This window comes from Jaculus jaculus, chromosome 1 (genome assembly GCF_020740685.1).
Source record: "Jaculus jaculus isolate mJacJac1 chromosome 1, mJacJac1.mat.Y.cur, whole genome shotgun sequence".
In the NCBI taxonomy this organism is placed as follows: Eukaryota; Metazoa; Chordata; class Mammalia; order Rodentia; family Dipodidae; genus Jaculus; species Jaculus jaculus.
The window spans coordinates 187,382,090-187,399,245 of NC_059102.1; the positions used below are offsets into that span (position 1 = coordinate 187,382,090).

Consider the following 17,156-nt stretch of genomic DNA (forward strand, 5'->3'; position numbering starts at 1 on the left):
TTTTTCAAGGTAGGATCTCACTGTAGCCCAGGCTGACCTGGAATTCACTATGTAGTCTCAGGGTGGCCTTGAACTCATGGTAATCCTCCTATCTCTGCCTCCCGAGTTCTGGGATTAAAGGCATGTGCCACCATGCCTGGCTACTGTTTCTTTTTGTTTATTTATTTATTTACTTATTTGAGGGGGGGGGTAAGGAAGGACGGAAGGAAGGAAGGGCATGCCAGGGCCTCCAGCCACTGCAAATGAACTCTAGATGCATGTTCCCCCATGTGCACATGGGTCCTGGAGAGTGGTATAGTTACTGTTTTCACGTTTGTGGCCACCTGTCAGCATATTTCTATGCTTCATTTCATGCTGCTATAGTAGGCTTGAGTAGTACCAGCTTTATGGTCTTTGAGCCTAAAATATCTGTCTAGGTTTTGATTGACCCCTCTACCAGATTGTAGGTACTTTGGCATGAATATGTTTTTGTTTTCTTTGCTATAGTATGCACTAAGTTAACTAATACTGTGCATTATTTATTGATTTATTCAGGGATGATACAGCTCTAACCCAGGACAGTTCCCAGTTGTACTTGCTATGTTGGAGACTGTGTGTTAAATTTGGCAGACTTTGCCTTCCCAAAGTATTTCTGTTAGTTTATTTTTCGATGACTAATTGTGACATGGTCTCTTTCTCCATAGTTTAGCCAACTCAGTGTATTCACATACTTTTTTTTTTAAACCTCCTCCTGTCTCAGAGAGATAAATGATATTGCATGTTTAATTTGCATTTTTATGTTTTAGATTGACCTTATTTTTGTATTTATAGGTGGTCTGTATTTTTCTTATATTGTCTTTTAACATTCTTCCCAGAACATGCCTTAGTCTTGTTTGCTCACATGTCAAAGATATATTTATCTCCAAGGAGGAAGCTAGGGTGATGACAAATCTTATTCAGAGGAATGTTTATTGATTAGTGAAAGGAAGAAATTTCTTAGAAGGCATAAGACAAACAACACCCCCACCCCCGACTTCAGAAGTTATCTTTACTTCTGGACTGAATTCACACATTTTACCAGATGAAAGTCATCACTTCCAATTCATGTCTTCTACATACTGTTTTCAAGCTACATAGTCTATATCCCTTTGTCAGTAGTAAGTAGTACATCTCACAAAACCCTCTTCCACTGCATAGCAGGTGAGTTAGGTTACTTATTGATAATTGTAATATGATTTTGAAAATCTTAAAGAATCTTGTTTCAACATTTTAGATAATTAGTATTTCTTGGACTTTGAAGCACTAATCTTTCTTGTCTCTTAGTGAGCTTCTAAGAAAGTTTTTGTAAGACATACTGTTCTGCTTTGCTCTGTAGGAACTCATTATACAATGACAAATGGAGGCAGCATTAACAGTTCTACACATTTACTGGACCTTTTGGACGAACCAATTCCAGGTGTTGGTACATATGATGATTTTCATACTATTGACTGGGTGCGAGAGAAATGCAAAGACAGAGAAAGGCATAGACGGGTAAGTGTTTCTGGTAGTTTTTGTTTTTATACTTATTTATTTATTTATTTGGTTTTTTGAGGTAGGGTTTCACTGTAGCTCAGGCTGACTTGGAATTCACTGTACTTTCAGGGTGGCCTTGAACAGTCTTACTACCTCTGCCTCCCAAGTGCTGGGGTTACAGGCGTACACTGCCACGCCTGGTTTTGTTTTTAATACAGTACATATCTGATCACTTAAATATATTCCTGTCGATGATCTCAGGCCACTAGAACATGTTATATATTAAAATAAATTTTAAATTTCTACATGTTATATGTGATACATTTTCTTTCTCTTTCTTTTTCTAGTCCCTTCTATAGTTTATTTATACCTTGTATTTTCTGGACAGCATATGAGGTAGCTTACAAACAAACAAAAAAATTAGAAGACAGCATAGGGAGTAGAAGTGAGGCCCAGCCCTGGAGTTGAGGAAGACCATGCAAGTTTAATAAGGCATACATGGTTTGGGGCTTTGAGTAGCTCAGCCACTAAAGTATAAGAGGAACATTATTGCTGTTTGAAAAAGGAAGCTCATGTGCTGAGATCATTTTGTAGGGGTTTGCTGTTTTCTCCTATTTCCTTTCCCGGTACGAAATGCTGACAGAGTTAGTTCTCAAATTAGATCCTGAGTAAGGCTTCTTGTGTGTCATAATAAACTACTGTTTACAAAAAAAAAGTAGAATCAGGCCTAATAGCACATGTCTGTCATCCCAGCACTCAGCAGGCTGAGGCAGGACTACACAGCAAGGTCTCAAGATAAAAAAGACATCTTCTTGAAAAATTCTAGATCCCTGATATCTTTATTTTTGGTATCTGAAATTTACTTATACATGAATATAAATATTTATGTAAATAGCTATATATTTTTCTATTAATGTACACATTTATGTGAAAACAAAAAATCGAATTAGGTTATGTTGTATATGAAAAGCACAACTTTTCAGAGTCATCTGATGCTTGAATGTTGAATGCTGATGCCAGATTGTTACAGAAAAATACTGTGAACCACTGTGAAGTCCACTGGGCTCAGATTAGAAGATCCCCAAGGATCTTTTTTTTATATGAGTTGTATACTTTTGATTTTTACAGTATCAAGTACTAAAAATATAAAATTAAAAATACTTATTCATTCACTTTAAAATAATATTAAGAAAACTTTTATATACTAGCATTTGTTTGTAGTATTTTGAGAAGCTTCCATACTGTTTTCCATCATGACTGCACTAATTTACAGTCACACCAACAGTTGGTAAGAATTCCTCTTTCTCTGTGTCCTTACCACCATTTGTTGTCAGATGTTTTCTGATAGCGGCCATTCTGACAGGGATGATATAGATCTCAAAGTTATTTTCATTATATTTCTCTGATGGCCAGAGATGTTGAGCATTTTTTAAAATGTTTGTTAGCCACTTACATTTCGTCTTTTGAGGAATGCTGTTTTGGCTCATTGGGTCATTTGTTAATTGGTAGTTTGTTTTATTGTTTAATTTTTATACTTCTTTATATAGTCCAGATAGTAACTCCTTGTCTGAAGTACCACTGGCAGAGATTTTCTCACATTCTGTAGGCTGGCTGTTTACTCTGTTGGTAGTTTCTTTTGTTGTAGTAAGTTTTTTTTTAATTTAATATTTTATTTTTATTTGTTTGAGAGAGAGAGAGAATATGGGCACCTCTAGCCACTGCACACAAACTTTAGATACATGTGCCACCTAGTGCATTTGGCTTATGTGAGTCCTGGGGAATTGAACTTGGATTCTTTGGCTTTGTAGGCAAATACCTTAACCACCAAACCATCTCTCCAGCCCAATGTTTTTTGTGTTTGTTTTTTGTTTTGATTTTGGAGGTAGGATCGTGCTGTAGCCCAGGCTGACCTGGAATTCACTATGTAGTCTCTCACTGGCCTTGGACTCACATCTATCTTCCTACCCTGGCCTCCCAAGTGCTAGAATTAAAGGACTGCATCACCAGGTCCATCTTCGAATAGATGGTGTGCTTGAAGTTGACCAGGCCATTGCACTCCAACCATAGCCCTCCTACACAGTGGTGGAGCACTGCTGTGGTATTGGAGAATATACCTTTTTACAGCAAAGACCCCAGTAAATCATAAGAGGTTTGGACTAGTTAGGGATGGCTTTAGAAGCACATTCGTACTAAGAGAGGAAAGGCTTTCCTAGTTCTTGGTGGAATTAAATTTGCTTCCAATGTGTTTTCTTCTTGTTCATCTCCTACCTGTATGCACTGTGGTCAGCCAGGGACACTGTTCTTCTGGCTTACACAATGACAGAATAGCCTATCTCTTACCCATGAGGTTGAGCTATCTATAATTTTACAATCCTATAACTTTTGGAAATCTCTCTGTCCGTGTGACAGTTCTACATTATATTTGTGGCTACTTACTGTGACTGACTGATCTTACCTTTTAAAAGTAATTAAAGTCCACTTACTTACCAGGCATTTCCAGCCACATTATCTGACTTCCACTAATATGTAAGTTACCTGTATGTACTTACGGCTTGAAGTTGATTCAGTGTGACACACAAGGTCAGACTCTTAGGTGGTTTATGGACTCCTCACACTTGAATAGAGGTTCATATTTAAGATGCAAATCTCTGTGTACTACTTATCAGCTGGCTTACAGGTGTAACAACCATTTTACATAGTGATTCTGCTACAAATTCACATTTACTGTTATTTAATTCAGACAGTATTGTTCTGTGTATCATAACTGAAAAAATTTGCTAGGTTCCAAGACTGTAGAATTATAGTTTGAAGGGCTGTAGAGATGGCTTAGCAGGTGGGGCAATTTTGCCTGCAAAGCCTAAGGACCTGGATTTGATTCTCCAGGACCCACGTAAGCCAGATGCACAGGGGGGTGGGCACATGCATCTGGAATTCATTTGTTTGCAGTGGCTTGAGGCTTTGGCGTGCCCATTCTCTTTCTCTCTATCTGCCTCTTCTCCCCCCTCTCAAAAAAAGAAATAAAAATTTACAAAAAGAATTATAGTTTGAAAAATGAAGCATAAACATTTCTAATTTCAGATCAACAGCAAAAAGAAAGAATCAGCATGGGAAATGACAAAAAGTTTGTATGATGCATGGTCAGGATGGCTTGTGGTAACACTAACAGGACTGGCATCAGGTAAAGAAACATTTAAAACAATCTTTTTAAGACGTTAACTGTAAATGTGTAAGTGATTCTCCTTTGATTTTCAATTTTATTTTTAGGTACTGTTTGACTTTTAAAAGCATTTGTCTCTTTCCCTGAAACATCTTAAATATAAGACTTCGAAGGCAAGAAGTTTCTGAGTCTAGTCTTGTCTCTGGTATTTTAAATATCTATTCTACTTGCCTGATCTTTCTAGACTCAGTTTTGATATCTGTAAAGTATCAATAAAGTATCTTAGTTAGCATCATGACTTATAGCTAATATTCATTGAATATTTTTTATGTATTGTTCTTAATTCTAAAAACTACACATTAGACCTCATGACAGTCCTTGGTTGTTAATGCCGTCATCATGACCACATTTCACCCAGAAGGACTCAAGCACAAGAGAGGTTAAGTTCCTTGGCTGTAGTCACAGAGCAGGCTGTACATGGTTCATATGAATTTTGGTAGTCTAGCTCAAGAGATAGGCTGCTCTTTTAATCACTCTGCTGAACATCAGGGTCACAAAGTCCCAGACTTGAGATTTCAAAAGTAGCACTTAATTAAGGATAGTTTTAATCCCTTTCAGCTTCCGTCCTGGACTGATAATGTCCAGAAAACATGAGAAATCAAGATTTTTGTGGAGAATAGAGGGAAGTATTGATAACTCATTGGCACTAATAGAATTATGTCACTTAAATTGGCCAACAGGTTGTGGAACACTGTTCCACATCACTGGTCATCAGTGAAATGCAAATTAAAACCATACTGAATTATCCCTTAAAAAAAACAAACCAAAAGCCAGGCATGGTGGCACACGCCTTTAATCCCAGCACTCGGGAGGCAGAGGTAGGAGGATTGCCATGAGTTTGAGTCCACCCTGAGACTACATAGTGAATTCCAGGTGAGCCTGAGCTAGAGTGAGACCCTACCTCAAAAAACCAACCAACCAACCAACAAACAACAACAACAACAAAACCAAATCAAAACAAAACCTTAAGGCTAGAGAGATGACTTAGCAGTTAAGGTGCTTGCCTGCAAAGCCTAAGGACCCATGTTTGACTCTTTAGATCCCACATAAGCCAGATGCACAAGATGATGCAATCGTGCAAGGTTGTACATGTGCACAAGGTGCCCGCTAGATGGTGCAAACATCCGGAGTTCAATGGCAGTGGCTGAGGCTCTGGTGCCAAAGTTCCCTCTCTCTTGTTCTCTCTCACTTGCTCTCTAAAACAAACAAAAAAGACCAGTCTGTTGGGCTTGCCTATAAAACAAAACACAAAAACCACCTGCAAAGCCTAAGGACTCATGTTCAACTCTTCATATCCAACAAGCACACAAGATTGTACCTATGCATAAGGTGGCACACATGTCTAGAGTTAGATTACAGTGGGTGAAGGCCCTGGTGTGCCAGTTCTTTCCCAGTGGTCACCATCATCTGTAAAGAAAAGCTTCTCTAATTAGAAGAGAGAGTAGCATTAATATATGAATATGCTTTCAGTGCAGTTGGGTGAGAATAATATATGCATTTATCCAGACAAGAGAGGCTTTATCCCCCTAAGGCACATGACCTCCCCTGCCATAGGCTTTTGATTAGATTTTTCAGTACCAGGCATGTATTCCCCCTCATAGAGTCTAATTAGAGAGTAGTTGGTTTCCCCCAGAGCAGACATGCCACTATTGCACTCTTTTGGTTATTTGGCTTGTCTGGCCAAATTTAAAGCTTCCAGTGTCCACTGTTTTCACTGCTGATGACTTCTGTCTCCCATAGGGCTGCATGCAGTGCAGCTTTTTCCAGCTTTCAGTTGGCTGGGCTACAGGGAAAAGGTTTTCAGCTCAGTACCATTCTTGATTTCTCAGTGACCTTGCTGCCCATGCATGTGAATTCTTCAGCAATAGGGTCTTACCATCTGTTGTTACTCCTGGGAAACCAAGGAAGGGCCTTGGCAATAGCTTGTAATGTTTTGGAGGGAACAGGGACTTCCCTGGCCAACAAGTCACTGGAAGATATCCCATCCCTTGCAATCTATGGCTTTTGCATGTGCCATTATTTAAAGAATTAGGCTTTCATATGTCTTACTCAGAATATTTTGAATTTTGATTGACCCTCCCCCTACTCTTCTCTTACTTGATCTCTTTCCCTGGCCTTACTTAGGTCATTCCACTCCCTGTAATCTGTTCTTCTACTTACATATATACAATACTATCCCTTAAAGTCCTTCTGAAGGTGTTCAGTGTCTTTGAAATACCCTTTCTTTGTTTTTTTTGGGGGGGGGGGCAGGGGAGTGTTGAGGGGTTGATTATAATTAACTCAAATGATATGTTTGGATTTTATTTAGACAATGGGCTTATCTTTTGGACTATGACCAATGCATTGTTTCAGGGGCGCTAGCCGGCTTAATAGACATTGCTGCTGACTGGATGACTGATCTAAAGGAGGGCATTTGTCTTAGTGCGTTGTGGTACAACCATGAACAGTGCTGTTGGGGATCAAATGAAACAACATTTGAAGAGAGGGATAAGTGTCCACAGTGGAAAACATGGGCAGAGCTAATCATAGGTCAAGCAGAGGTAAGTTTTGCCTTGCTCAGTGTAAGTTAGTCATTGATGTAATAAAATGTGTTCAGTTCCTTTAACTATAGAATTAATCACATATTAGCCAGTTAACACCTGAATTAAATGGGAGGGGGGAACAGATCTCTGTACTAGAGTAAAAAATGAGAACAGCAAGAAAAATGAAGATTGTTTCAAGTGGCTTTTATATTTAAAACAAAGTCATGTGGCTCTGGTACCAACTTATTGTGTGAATTGTGGCAGGGAAGTGATAACCATAGTATTAGGAGCTATGAAAGTTAGTAAGAAATGACAATGGCATAGCAAACATTACATCACTAAGATGGGAAAATGTGGATTACAGAAGTGTAAATTATTTAAAAATATATAAAATAAACTCCTTCTATGTGAGATACTTTAAAGATAGTCAAAGGTTTAATTAATATTGCAATGATTTTCTATAGTAATTTTTTTTTTTGAGGTAGGGTCTCACTCTAACCCAGATTGACTTGGAATTCACTATGTAGTCTCAAGGTGATCCTCTTACCTCTGCCTTCTATAGTAAATATTCTTGAACTATACACTGTTGCTGGTACATTATATATTCACAAATGGATTAAAATCCTTATTTGAAAAAATTTCTATTCCTAAACTTTGGAACAAAAAGTTTATTTTTTGTTAAAATTTATCAGTATGTTTGTTTTTTTTTTTAACCTGGCTTAGTTGAATTCAGTTTTGATCTTTAGAGAATTAGAATACAATGAAGTTTGAATCACAGCCTCCTTTTGCCTATAGCAACTATTTCTGAAAAGTCTGTGTTTAAGGAGAAGGTGATGTGTAACTAAGTGACTGACATATCTAGGTAACAAGACTTTAGGGAGCTGGATGTAGTGGTGCACGTCTTTAATCCCAGAACTCAGGAGGCTAAGGTTAGAGGATTGCTGTGGGCTCAAGGTCAGCCTAAGTGAATTCCAGGACAGCCTGGGCTAGAGTGAGACCCTACTTCAAAAACCAAAATCAAAACAAAACAAAAAAGACTTTAGGGATCAGGAAAATGTTAGAGAAATGACAGAATAGGAACAAGGCTCCTTGGAATATATAATAAGAATTGTTAGATTCTACTTGAGTATTTTGTTCACATAAAGTTTTTATTATTATGGAAAGAAGCTAAAAGACTTCTAGAACTTTTCCCCAGTTGAGTGAGGTAGTATCTCCCAGCTACTTGGGAGGTTGAAACAAAAGGATCACATAACTCAGTTTGAGTCCAGCCTTATCAGCACTGCTGAGCCTTTTACTAATAATAATAATAATAATAATAATAATAATAATAATAATAGTACTACTACTACCACCACCACCACCACCTCCACCAGTAGTAGTAGTAGTAGTTGTTGTTTAAGTATTTAGGTGTCAAAACTTGCATGAGAAGTACACTGCAAATTACATTCTTTCTGAGCTGCTTTTGCTTTTTCAGGGCCCTGGGTCTTACATCATGAACTACATAATGTACATCTTCTGGGCTTTGAGTTTTGCCTTTCTTGCTGTATCTCTGGTAAAGGTATTTGCTCCATATGCCTGTGGCTCTGGCATTCCAGAGGTAAGCCCTGCAATGTGTAGCTTAGTAAGTGCTAATTATTTTTTAATATATTGTATTTATTTATTTATTTATTCGAGAGAGAGAGAGGGAGAGAATGGGTACATCAGGGCCTCCAGCCACTACAAATGAATTCCAGATGCATGCACCCCCTTGTGCATCTGGCTAACATGGGCCCTGGGGAATTGAACTTGGGTCCTTTGGCTTTGCAAGCAAATGCCTTAACCAACAAGCCATTCCTCCAGCCCTAAAACTAACTTTTGATTAAATTAAATAAATTAAGGATTCTGGAATTTGACTGTCATATAATTTGAGAAAACATTTGATTACAGTAAGTGAGTAGTATAAACGAACTCCATACACATGCACCACTTTGTGCATCTAGCATTTATGTGGGCACTGGGCCATCAGCCCTGGGCCGGAGGGCTTTGCAAGCAAGTGTCTTTAGCCAGTGAGCCATCTCCCCAGCTCAAGTTTTTTAAAATTGTGATTATTCCATAGTTTGCCAAAATTTACAATGTCTTTTTAGGAATAAAGAAAAGATAATATTGTAGAGAAGCTAAATTCTTATATTTCGTAAGGAAAATTAAGCTGCTTTAATCTTTCCTTTATAGATTAAAACTATTTTGAGTGGATTTATCATCAGAGGCTACCTGGGAAAATGGACTTTAATGATTAAAACCATCACGTTGGTACTGGCTGTGGCATCAGGTTTGAGTTTAGGAAAAGAAGGTCCCTTGGTACATGTTGCCTGTTGCTGTGGAAATATTTTTTCCTACCTCTTTCCAAAGTATAGCACAAATGAAGCAAAAAAGAGGGAGGTAAGTGTTTTCTGTCATTCATTTGATAGAAACCTATCTGTTATATAGAGATTTAGTGATGCTTTTTCCTTTTCTGAGTATTAGGTCTTTTTAGAATTCATCCCACTGCTCCTTGTGGCGTTCAGTTGAAGTGCACAAGGATTCTTCCCGTTGGCACTCATCTTGCCTTACTTCTTTCTTGTTGTGTTTGCCAGTGGCGATGACAAACACCGTATAGAGCACTTTCTTGGATCATGGGAAAGTTCTGGGGATGGTTAGGACTCCTGGAGCTCAAATCAGAAACTCACTTTAAAGGGTCATCCTGGTTATCCATATGTTTTAAAGCAATTTCCTTTATCATTTCTTTAGCCAACATGGTATCTTCTAGCAGATCTTTAAGCTGTAGACTTCCGTTATTTTTCTGCATTGTTCTTGTTGTTTCTGGGAGAAAAGTAAGCTCCTGAACCTTTCTGTAGATTTTAGGAGTCTTATCCTGTTTTCCTAACCTAAACCTGTTGCCGTACGTGGTGTTTTACAATCTCATCAAATACTGACAACCCAGAAACTCAGGTCCAAGGAAGGATGTTTCTTTCTGCTGTTTTTTTAATGCACTATAACAAGAAGTCAAATATTTTATCAAAGTTTAATTGAAATAATACAATAATTTTTGAGTTTAATAATGTTAATAATTACAAATATATTCTTCTTAAATCAGCAGTAAATATTCTAAAAATGTAACACTTCAGAATCTCATAGCTCCATCTCTGAATAATAATTGTGACTTCAACTTTACAACAAAAATTTATGGTTACCGATTACTTAATGTGTATATACTGTTAGAGATGTCCTTGCATTTAGAATGTAATTCCACAGAAATATGAGTCACATGGCCCTATTATCCTCATTGATAGTTTAGAAAGGTAGGCCTCAAAATAGCCAACAACTTGTGCTCAAGATATCATAGCTAATGGCAGATGCAGATTAACATTCATTTTTCTCTAATTCCAAATACTGCATTCTTAACCTCTGTGCCACTATACTACTATAGCTGTGTGTATATACACCTGTATATGTTAAAGTCAAGAAGCCCAAATCCTATGTAGAATAGCAGGTTACAGGCTAAAGTGGAACATGATATTTGCCTCTGTAACTCACTTCCTTTACTTTGTATTGTGCCTTGACATTTTTGGGAAGACTTTGTATAATTAAATTATGTTTAAATACAAATACTTGTTTTTAATTTACCACAGTTTTATAAAGGGATTACTGAGTGCCAGTTAATATTATAAGCCATATATATTTTTTAATTCTTATGAGCTAAGTATACTGTCACATGATTGCTTTAGCGGAAACCAAGATGCAGAGTGTAAGTTACATACTCATGGTTGCATAGCTGGCAAGTGGAAGAGCCAGGGTTTCAGTCCACTAAGCTTGTCTACAGAGTTCATGCTCTCAGTCATTTACAACTTGTTTGTTTTGTTAATATTTTGTTTACTTGTGAGAGAGAGAAAAATGCATGAAAATGGCCATGCTAGTGTCTGTTGCCACTGCAAACAAGCTCCATATGCATGCACCACTTTGTACATCTGGCTATATGTTAGTGCTGGGGTGTCAGGCTTTGAAAGCAAGCACCTTTAATCCCTGGATCATCTTTCTAGCCCCTACAAGTTATATTTTCATCTCCCAGAAGGGTAAAAATTGACTAAGGAAATGCTTGGTTATTTGGTGGATAAAGGTAGTGCAGAGTGTAAAGACAATTGGTTTCTGACAGGTAGGAAGTGGTCAGTGAGCAAGTAAAAAGCTAGGGAGCTAGGTAGGGAATCTGAAGAAAGTGTGTGGGTTTCCTCATCCTTTAAATTTTATTCTTGCTGTTGCCTGATAGCTCAAGGGGTGTTTGTGCCTCGAGAATGATGCCCTGTGTCTTGAGGATGGCAGGATATGTAGAGGACCAGAGAGTTCAAATATGGAGAGCCACTTTTTTGTGTGCTTTTATATCATAATGTAGTAGTCAGCTTTAAAAATCTGGAGAAGTGATATCCTACTTAAAAATAAATAAACAAAATTGTTACCTCTCAGTTTAGCTTTTTAGATCTCCCTGTCTGTACAAACACATATTGAAAGCTATCCATATTTATTACCTTCTTTCCTTTACAGCATATTCATATTAGTATATCTGGTATAAATGTTTTTGACTGAATAATGAATATGTGAGCTTTCAATTAAAGCAGAAAAGGAAAAAACTCTTTTTAAGAAATGAATACTTGGCCTTTTCTTTGGGAGGAGGGTATGTGAGTTAGGTGCAGAAGTATTTGGGATATTCATTTAATAAGATTTTTTTTGGTATATTTGAATTTGTAAGAAATAAACCACATGGGCCACATTTTCTTTACAGGTGCTGTCAGCTGCCTCAGCTGCAGGTGTTTCTGTAGCCTTTGGTGCACCAATTGGAGGAGTTCTCTTTAGTCTAGAGGAGGTAAGGACAAAACACCCCAATTAAAGCTGTATTTATAGTTACATTTACAAATATATTGTGGTGCACATTTCAGCTTTACAGCTATAGTGACGGAGTTTTTAAGTTTCAACTTACTTTTAGAAAGTTTAAACTAGTACTTGCATGTTTGTTTGTTTTTTTTAGCTATTTTTAATTTTTTATTTATTTGAGAGAGAGAGAGAATGGGTATCCCAGGGCCTCTAGCCACTGCAAATGCACTCCAGACACATCTGCCACCTTGTGCATCTGGCTTACATGGGTCCTGGGGAATCAAACCTAGTTCCTTTGGCTTTGCAGGCAAGTGCCTTAACTGCTAAGCCAACCCTCCAGCCCTGCATGGTACTTTTTACATATTGCGTACCTACAGGAAATTCTTTTAAGTCGTTTGTTTGTGTGTAAATATTATTTCAAGTTAAACTTTGTTGACATTTAAAAGTCATAAAAATGTGAATTTTGTCTTAATAGGAGACACTAAAACTGCCTCTGTGGGCTAAAGTACAGTCCATATTTTTATTTTACTAGTTTGAATCACTGCTTCAGTTGGGTTTTAACTTTTTTGGGGAATGAAAGTTCTTAAGTTGATGTTTAAGAAAAGGATTTTAATTGCTTCAGTGAAATATATTTGTTTTTGTTTTTTCATTGGTGCTTAAAATGTTATTATGCTTTCATACAGAATGGTGCCTAGGAACCTTTTGTGAGTGTGTGCATTCACATATATATCATGGCATGGATGTTGAGGTCAGAGGGATGGCCTCTGGGGTTTGGTCCACTTCTTCCATCTGGGAAAATAACTTCTTGTCCTTTTGCTCTTGGAAAGGCCACTTGAGCTGCTTTTTGGGGTTTTCCAGACTCCACTTCCCATTGCTGCAGGCAATGTGTGCCACTTTGTATCTGGGGCTCTCAGGTTGACAGATTACAGAGCAAGCACCCTTAACCACTGAGTCAGCTTCCAGGCCCAGGAATCTTTTCAAATTTATGGGTATTTTAAATTCTTTTTTCACTATAAAAGAGGCAAATCAAGTATCAAGTAATGGGTTAACAACCATTGGTTTGTATGTTTAATTTTTTACCTACTGTGATCAAACTGGATATGTTACTCCTTTTGAAAAATAAAACTATGGTGGCCACACACTTTCAGGCCCAGCACTTGAGAGGTGGAGGTAAGAGAATGCCATGAATTTGAGGCCAGCTGGGCTGCAGAGTGAGTTCTACGTCATCCTGTGCTAGAGTGAGACCCTGCCTTAAATAAAAATCAACCCACCCCCAAAAAAAAGAAGGGAAAAAGAAACCAAAATAAAACAATGCCAGTTATGTATGTGCTGCCTTGTGCATCTGGCTTTATGTGGGTACTTGGGGTTTGAACCAATGCTATCAGTCTTTGCAAGCAAGTGCCTTTAACCATCAAGCCATTTCTTCAGCTTATAAAGCATATTTTTTTTAAGTAGGGCAGATATGTAAATTCTAGCTGCAACAAAATTTAGAGCTAACTGCAGTAAAATTTAGATTCTTATTCAGGTTATAATGTCACAAATATTAGTTTATAACATTAATTTTTCTTTCTTCTTTTTAGGTTAGCTATTACTTTCCTCTCAAAACTTTATGGAGATCATTTTTTGCTGCTTTAGTGGCTGCATTTGTTTTGAGATCCATCAATCCATTTGGTAACAGCCGCCTGGTCCTTTTTTATGTGGAGTATCATACACCATGGTACCTTTTTGAACTATTCCCTTTTATTCTCCTAGGAGTATTTGGAGGGCTTTGGGGAGCCTTTTTTATTAGGGCAAATATTGCCTGGTGTCGTCGACGCAAATCCACCAAATTTGGAAAGTATCCTGTTCTTGAAGTCATTATTGTTGCAGCCATCACTGCTGTGATAGCCTTCCCTAACCCATACACTAGGCTCAACACCAGTGAACTAATTAAAGAGCTTTTTACAGATTGTGGTCCCCTGGAATCCTCTTCTCTTTGTGACTACAGAAATGACATGAATGCCAGTAAAATTGTCGACGACATTCCTGATCGTCCAGCGGGCGTTGGAGTGTACTCGGCTATCTGGCAACTTTGCTTAGCACTCATATTTAAAATCATAATGACAGTGTTCACTTTTGGGATCAAGGTAAGTGATAATATGAGGGGCATTGAAGCAATTTAAAAATATTTTAATTTATTTATTTAAGAGAGAGACAGATTGAGAGAGTATGGGTGCACCAGGACCAGAACTCCAGATGCATATATACCACATTGTGGATCTGGCTTTATGTGGGTACTGGGCATTGAACCCAGGCCATGAGGCTTTGTAAGCAAGTGCCTTTAACTACTGAGCCATCTCTCCTGCCTTTTGAAGTAATTTTGACCTACTCAGAAACTTTTATGTGCCATGAGAAATGCATTTTACCTAAAGGAGAATAATTCTAAGGTCAGCAGCCTAAAATGGCCTTGGCTGGGCAGAAATCAATGAGTGCCCAGTGGGTTTTATGGAGACAGCAGGAAAGAGCCTGTTTTGCCTATATTAGTTTCTATAGGCTGTCCTCATTCCTTGCTTGTGTTTGCTTTTTTGTATCTTCAGAGTTTGCAGTGGCTGGCCAGGTATTTCCTTGTTTCTTCACAATTTGACTTACCTTTTAAAGTTCATCTGGTTAGCAACCATCATCATCATCATCATAATAATAATAATAATAATTTTTTCAAGTTAGGATCCCACTCTAGCTCAGGCTGACCTGAGTGTAGTCTCAGGGTGCCCTTGAACTCATGGCGATCCTCCTACCTCTGCCTCTCGAGTGCTGGGATTAAAAGCATGCACCACCACACCCGACAGTAACCATAATTTTTTGTGATATTGACTCCTGTTTGTAATGTAACACATTCATAGGATCTAGGAATTTAGATGAGCATCTTTGGGGTGCTATTTTTCAACCTTTCATACCACTACAGGAGCAGAATTAAATGACTATTAATTAAATGAATTCCATAAATACTGTGACTTTTTTCATCAATGACTTAAGGCTACATGCTCCAGGACATTGCTTCTCTTGGACTTAGTGATTTGACACTCACATTGGTTGATTAGTAAATAGAACTTTCTTGTGAGTGTCAGTTTTATATACATTGAAACCAGTAGCTTATCATAGATTGTTCATTTAATTATGACATCTATATTTCATGTACTTAATATTGAAGGTTGTACTTTGACAGATGTAAAGTATAAAAAAGAATAGCCTTATTTCTACAAAATTGGAATGGTGCTAGTTTTTGAAGTTAAGATCTTTTTCTGTGGTCCTTGCTAAGTCCACTGAATGTCAAAACTGAAATAGTAGAAAGGCCTTGAGGTTTTACTCTTTTTTTCTTAGCAGATCAAGCTAAAGGAGATTTTAAAGTTTCCTTTCCTTTATATTTGTTTTTTGGTTAGTCCCAACTTTTTTACAATCAGTAGAATTATCCTGGAGACTACCAGTGACTATAGTTGGTTACCCTGAGGAAGCTGGGGGCAGTTGGCAGGCCCTTTGTTAAATCCTGGGCTCGGGTGGAAAGGGTCATAGTTGTTAGGAGATTGTATAACATACTTTGAGCCTTTGTATTGTATATTCCTATAACAATTCTAATACACCCCAGCATGTCATTTGTTACCTTCTTTAAGTCTCTATCAGTAATATCTTCCTTATAGTTGACTCATATGTAGTCCAGTGAAAATGTTAGGGGACTCTGATAAAATTGCTCACTTTATGTTATAGCAACTAAGAGGAATAACATCTAATATTCTTAGTATTTTTAAACATGTAGGAAGGGTACAAACTTGGGAATATACAGCTTCATACTGAATTGACTTGTTAGTTTTATGCATAATACTCCTATTGCCAGTATTTTTCATTTCACCATGGACTGGTAAGTATTTTGTTAGGGACTAGCATTAGGGATCATCTAACATACAGGGTTAAAAAAAACCCTTGTCTTTTTGGCCTAGAAAATATGTGAATATGCTTTATTACTTTGTAACAGAATTCAGGGAATTGTTAAGGTACTATAATAAGATGTTGCTATAGTTTTATGTGTACTGGAATTTTGCTGTGTCAGTTAGATATAAACATAATCAGGTGTTAGAAATAAGTCTGGTAAGGAGGTGTCTGGCACATGATCAGAGATTCACTGCCTCATTATGGTCCTGTCATTGTTACAGGTCCCATCAGGCTTGTTCATCCCCAGCATGGCTATTGGAGCAATCGCGGGGAGGATTGTGGGGATTGCCGTGGAGCAGCTTGCCTACTATCACCATGACTGGTTTATCTTCAAGGAGTGGTGTGAGGTCGGGGCTGACTGCATCACACCTGGTCTTTATGCCATGGTTGGTGCTGCTGCATGCCTAGGTAATGAGTGTGTGAGTATACAGGAGCAAGGAGCCAGTGGTAGCATGCTCATGTTCAGTGGATGGCTGGTTTGGCAGGAAGAAGGAAGGTGCAGGCGAGAGGGAGGGAACATTTTAACAGAAACACAACGGCAGTATTCTTAGGGTGTAAAGCAGTACTTTTTTTCATTTACCCTTTTGAGAAAGTTATTGTAAAAGTTTAGTAATAGCATGATGATTTATAACAGGTACCATCTCTCATCTCAGCGCAGCACAGACTTTATGTAAATTCTGCCCAAGGAGATAGTTATTTTGTTTGTTTGTTTTAATCGCTGTTAGGTGTTTTAACCAGTATATAACAATTATAGCATGGTTTCTGAATAAGCATTATAAAAAAGCTTCAGAATAGTTTTATTTTATGCTCTGCAGTAATTTATTGTCTGTTTAATACAAGACTTGTTTATCAGCCCATTACTATCTGTATTGCATTTGTAGAAAAATGTGAAAAGATAAGCGCTCATTTTAGTGAAAAGCAAAATGTCGTCATTAAATAAGTACTTAAGGGTGTATTTATTGTCTCTTTTGTCATCAAAAAGTTATTTTTTATCAATTTACTGGTTTTGTTAGAGAGAGAATTGGCATGCCAGGGCCTCAGCTACTGCAATTGAACTTCAGACACTTGCACCATCTAGTGGGCATGTG

At 37.7% G+C, this 17,156-nt stretch overlaps 1 protein-coding gene across 8 annotated transcripts in view; it reads left to right on the forward strand.

The window, feature by feature from the left end:
• The window catches only part of Clcn3 (chloride voltage-gated channel 3), a 95,533-nt gene that overhangs the window by 59,214 nt on the left and 19,163 nt on the right, over positions 1-17,156 (forward strand). For all 8 annotated transcript variants that reach the window (XM_004657142.2, XM_045141326.1, XM_045141327.1 and 5 more), the window contains 8 exons: positions 1,355-1,512; positions 4,573-4,672; positions 7,064-7,251; positions 8,708-8,830; positions 9,442-9,648; positions 12,020-12,100; positions 13,689-14,234; positions 16,290-16,476. In XM_004657142.2, the coding sequence (XP_004657199.1) occupies positions 1,355-1,512; positions 4,573-4,672; positions 7,064-7,251; positions 8,708-8,830; positions 9,442-9,648; positions 12,020-12,100; positions 13,689-14,234; positions 16,290-16,476 (1,590 nt within the window). The remainder of the gene's footprint in view (positions 1-1,354; positions 1,513-4,572; positions 4,673-7,063; positions 7,252-8,707; positions 8,831-9,441; positions 9,649-12,019; positions 12,101-13,688; positions 14,235-16,289; positions 16,477-17,156) is intronic.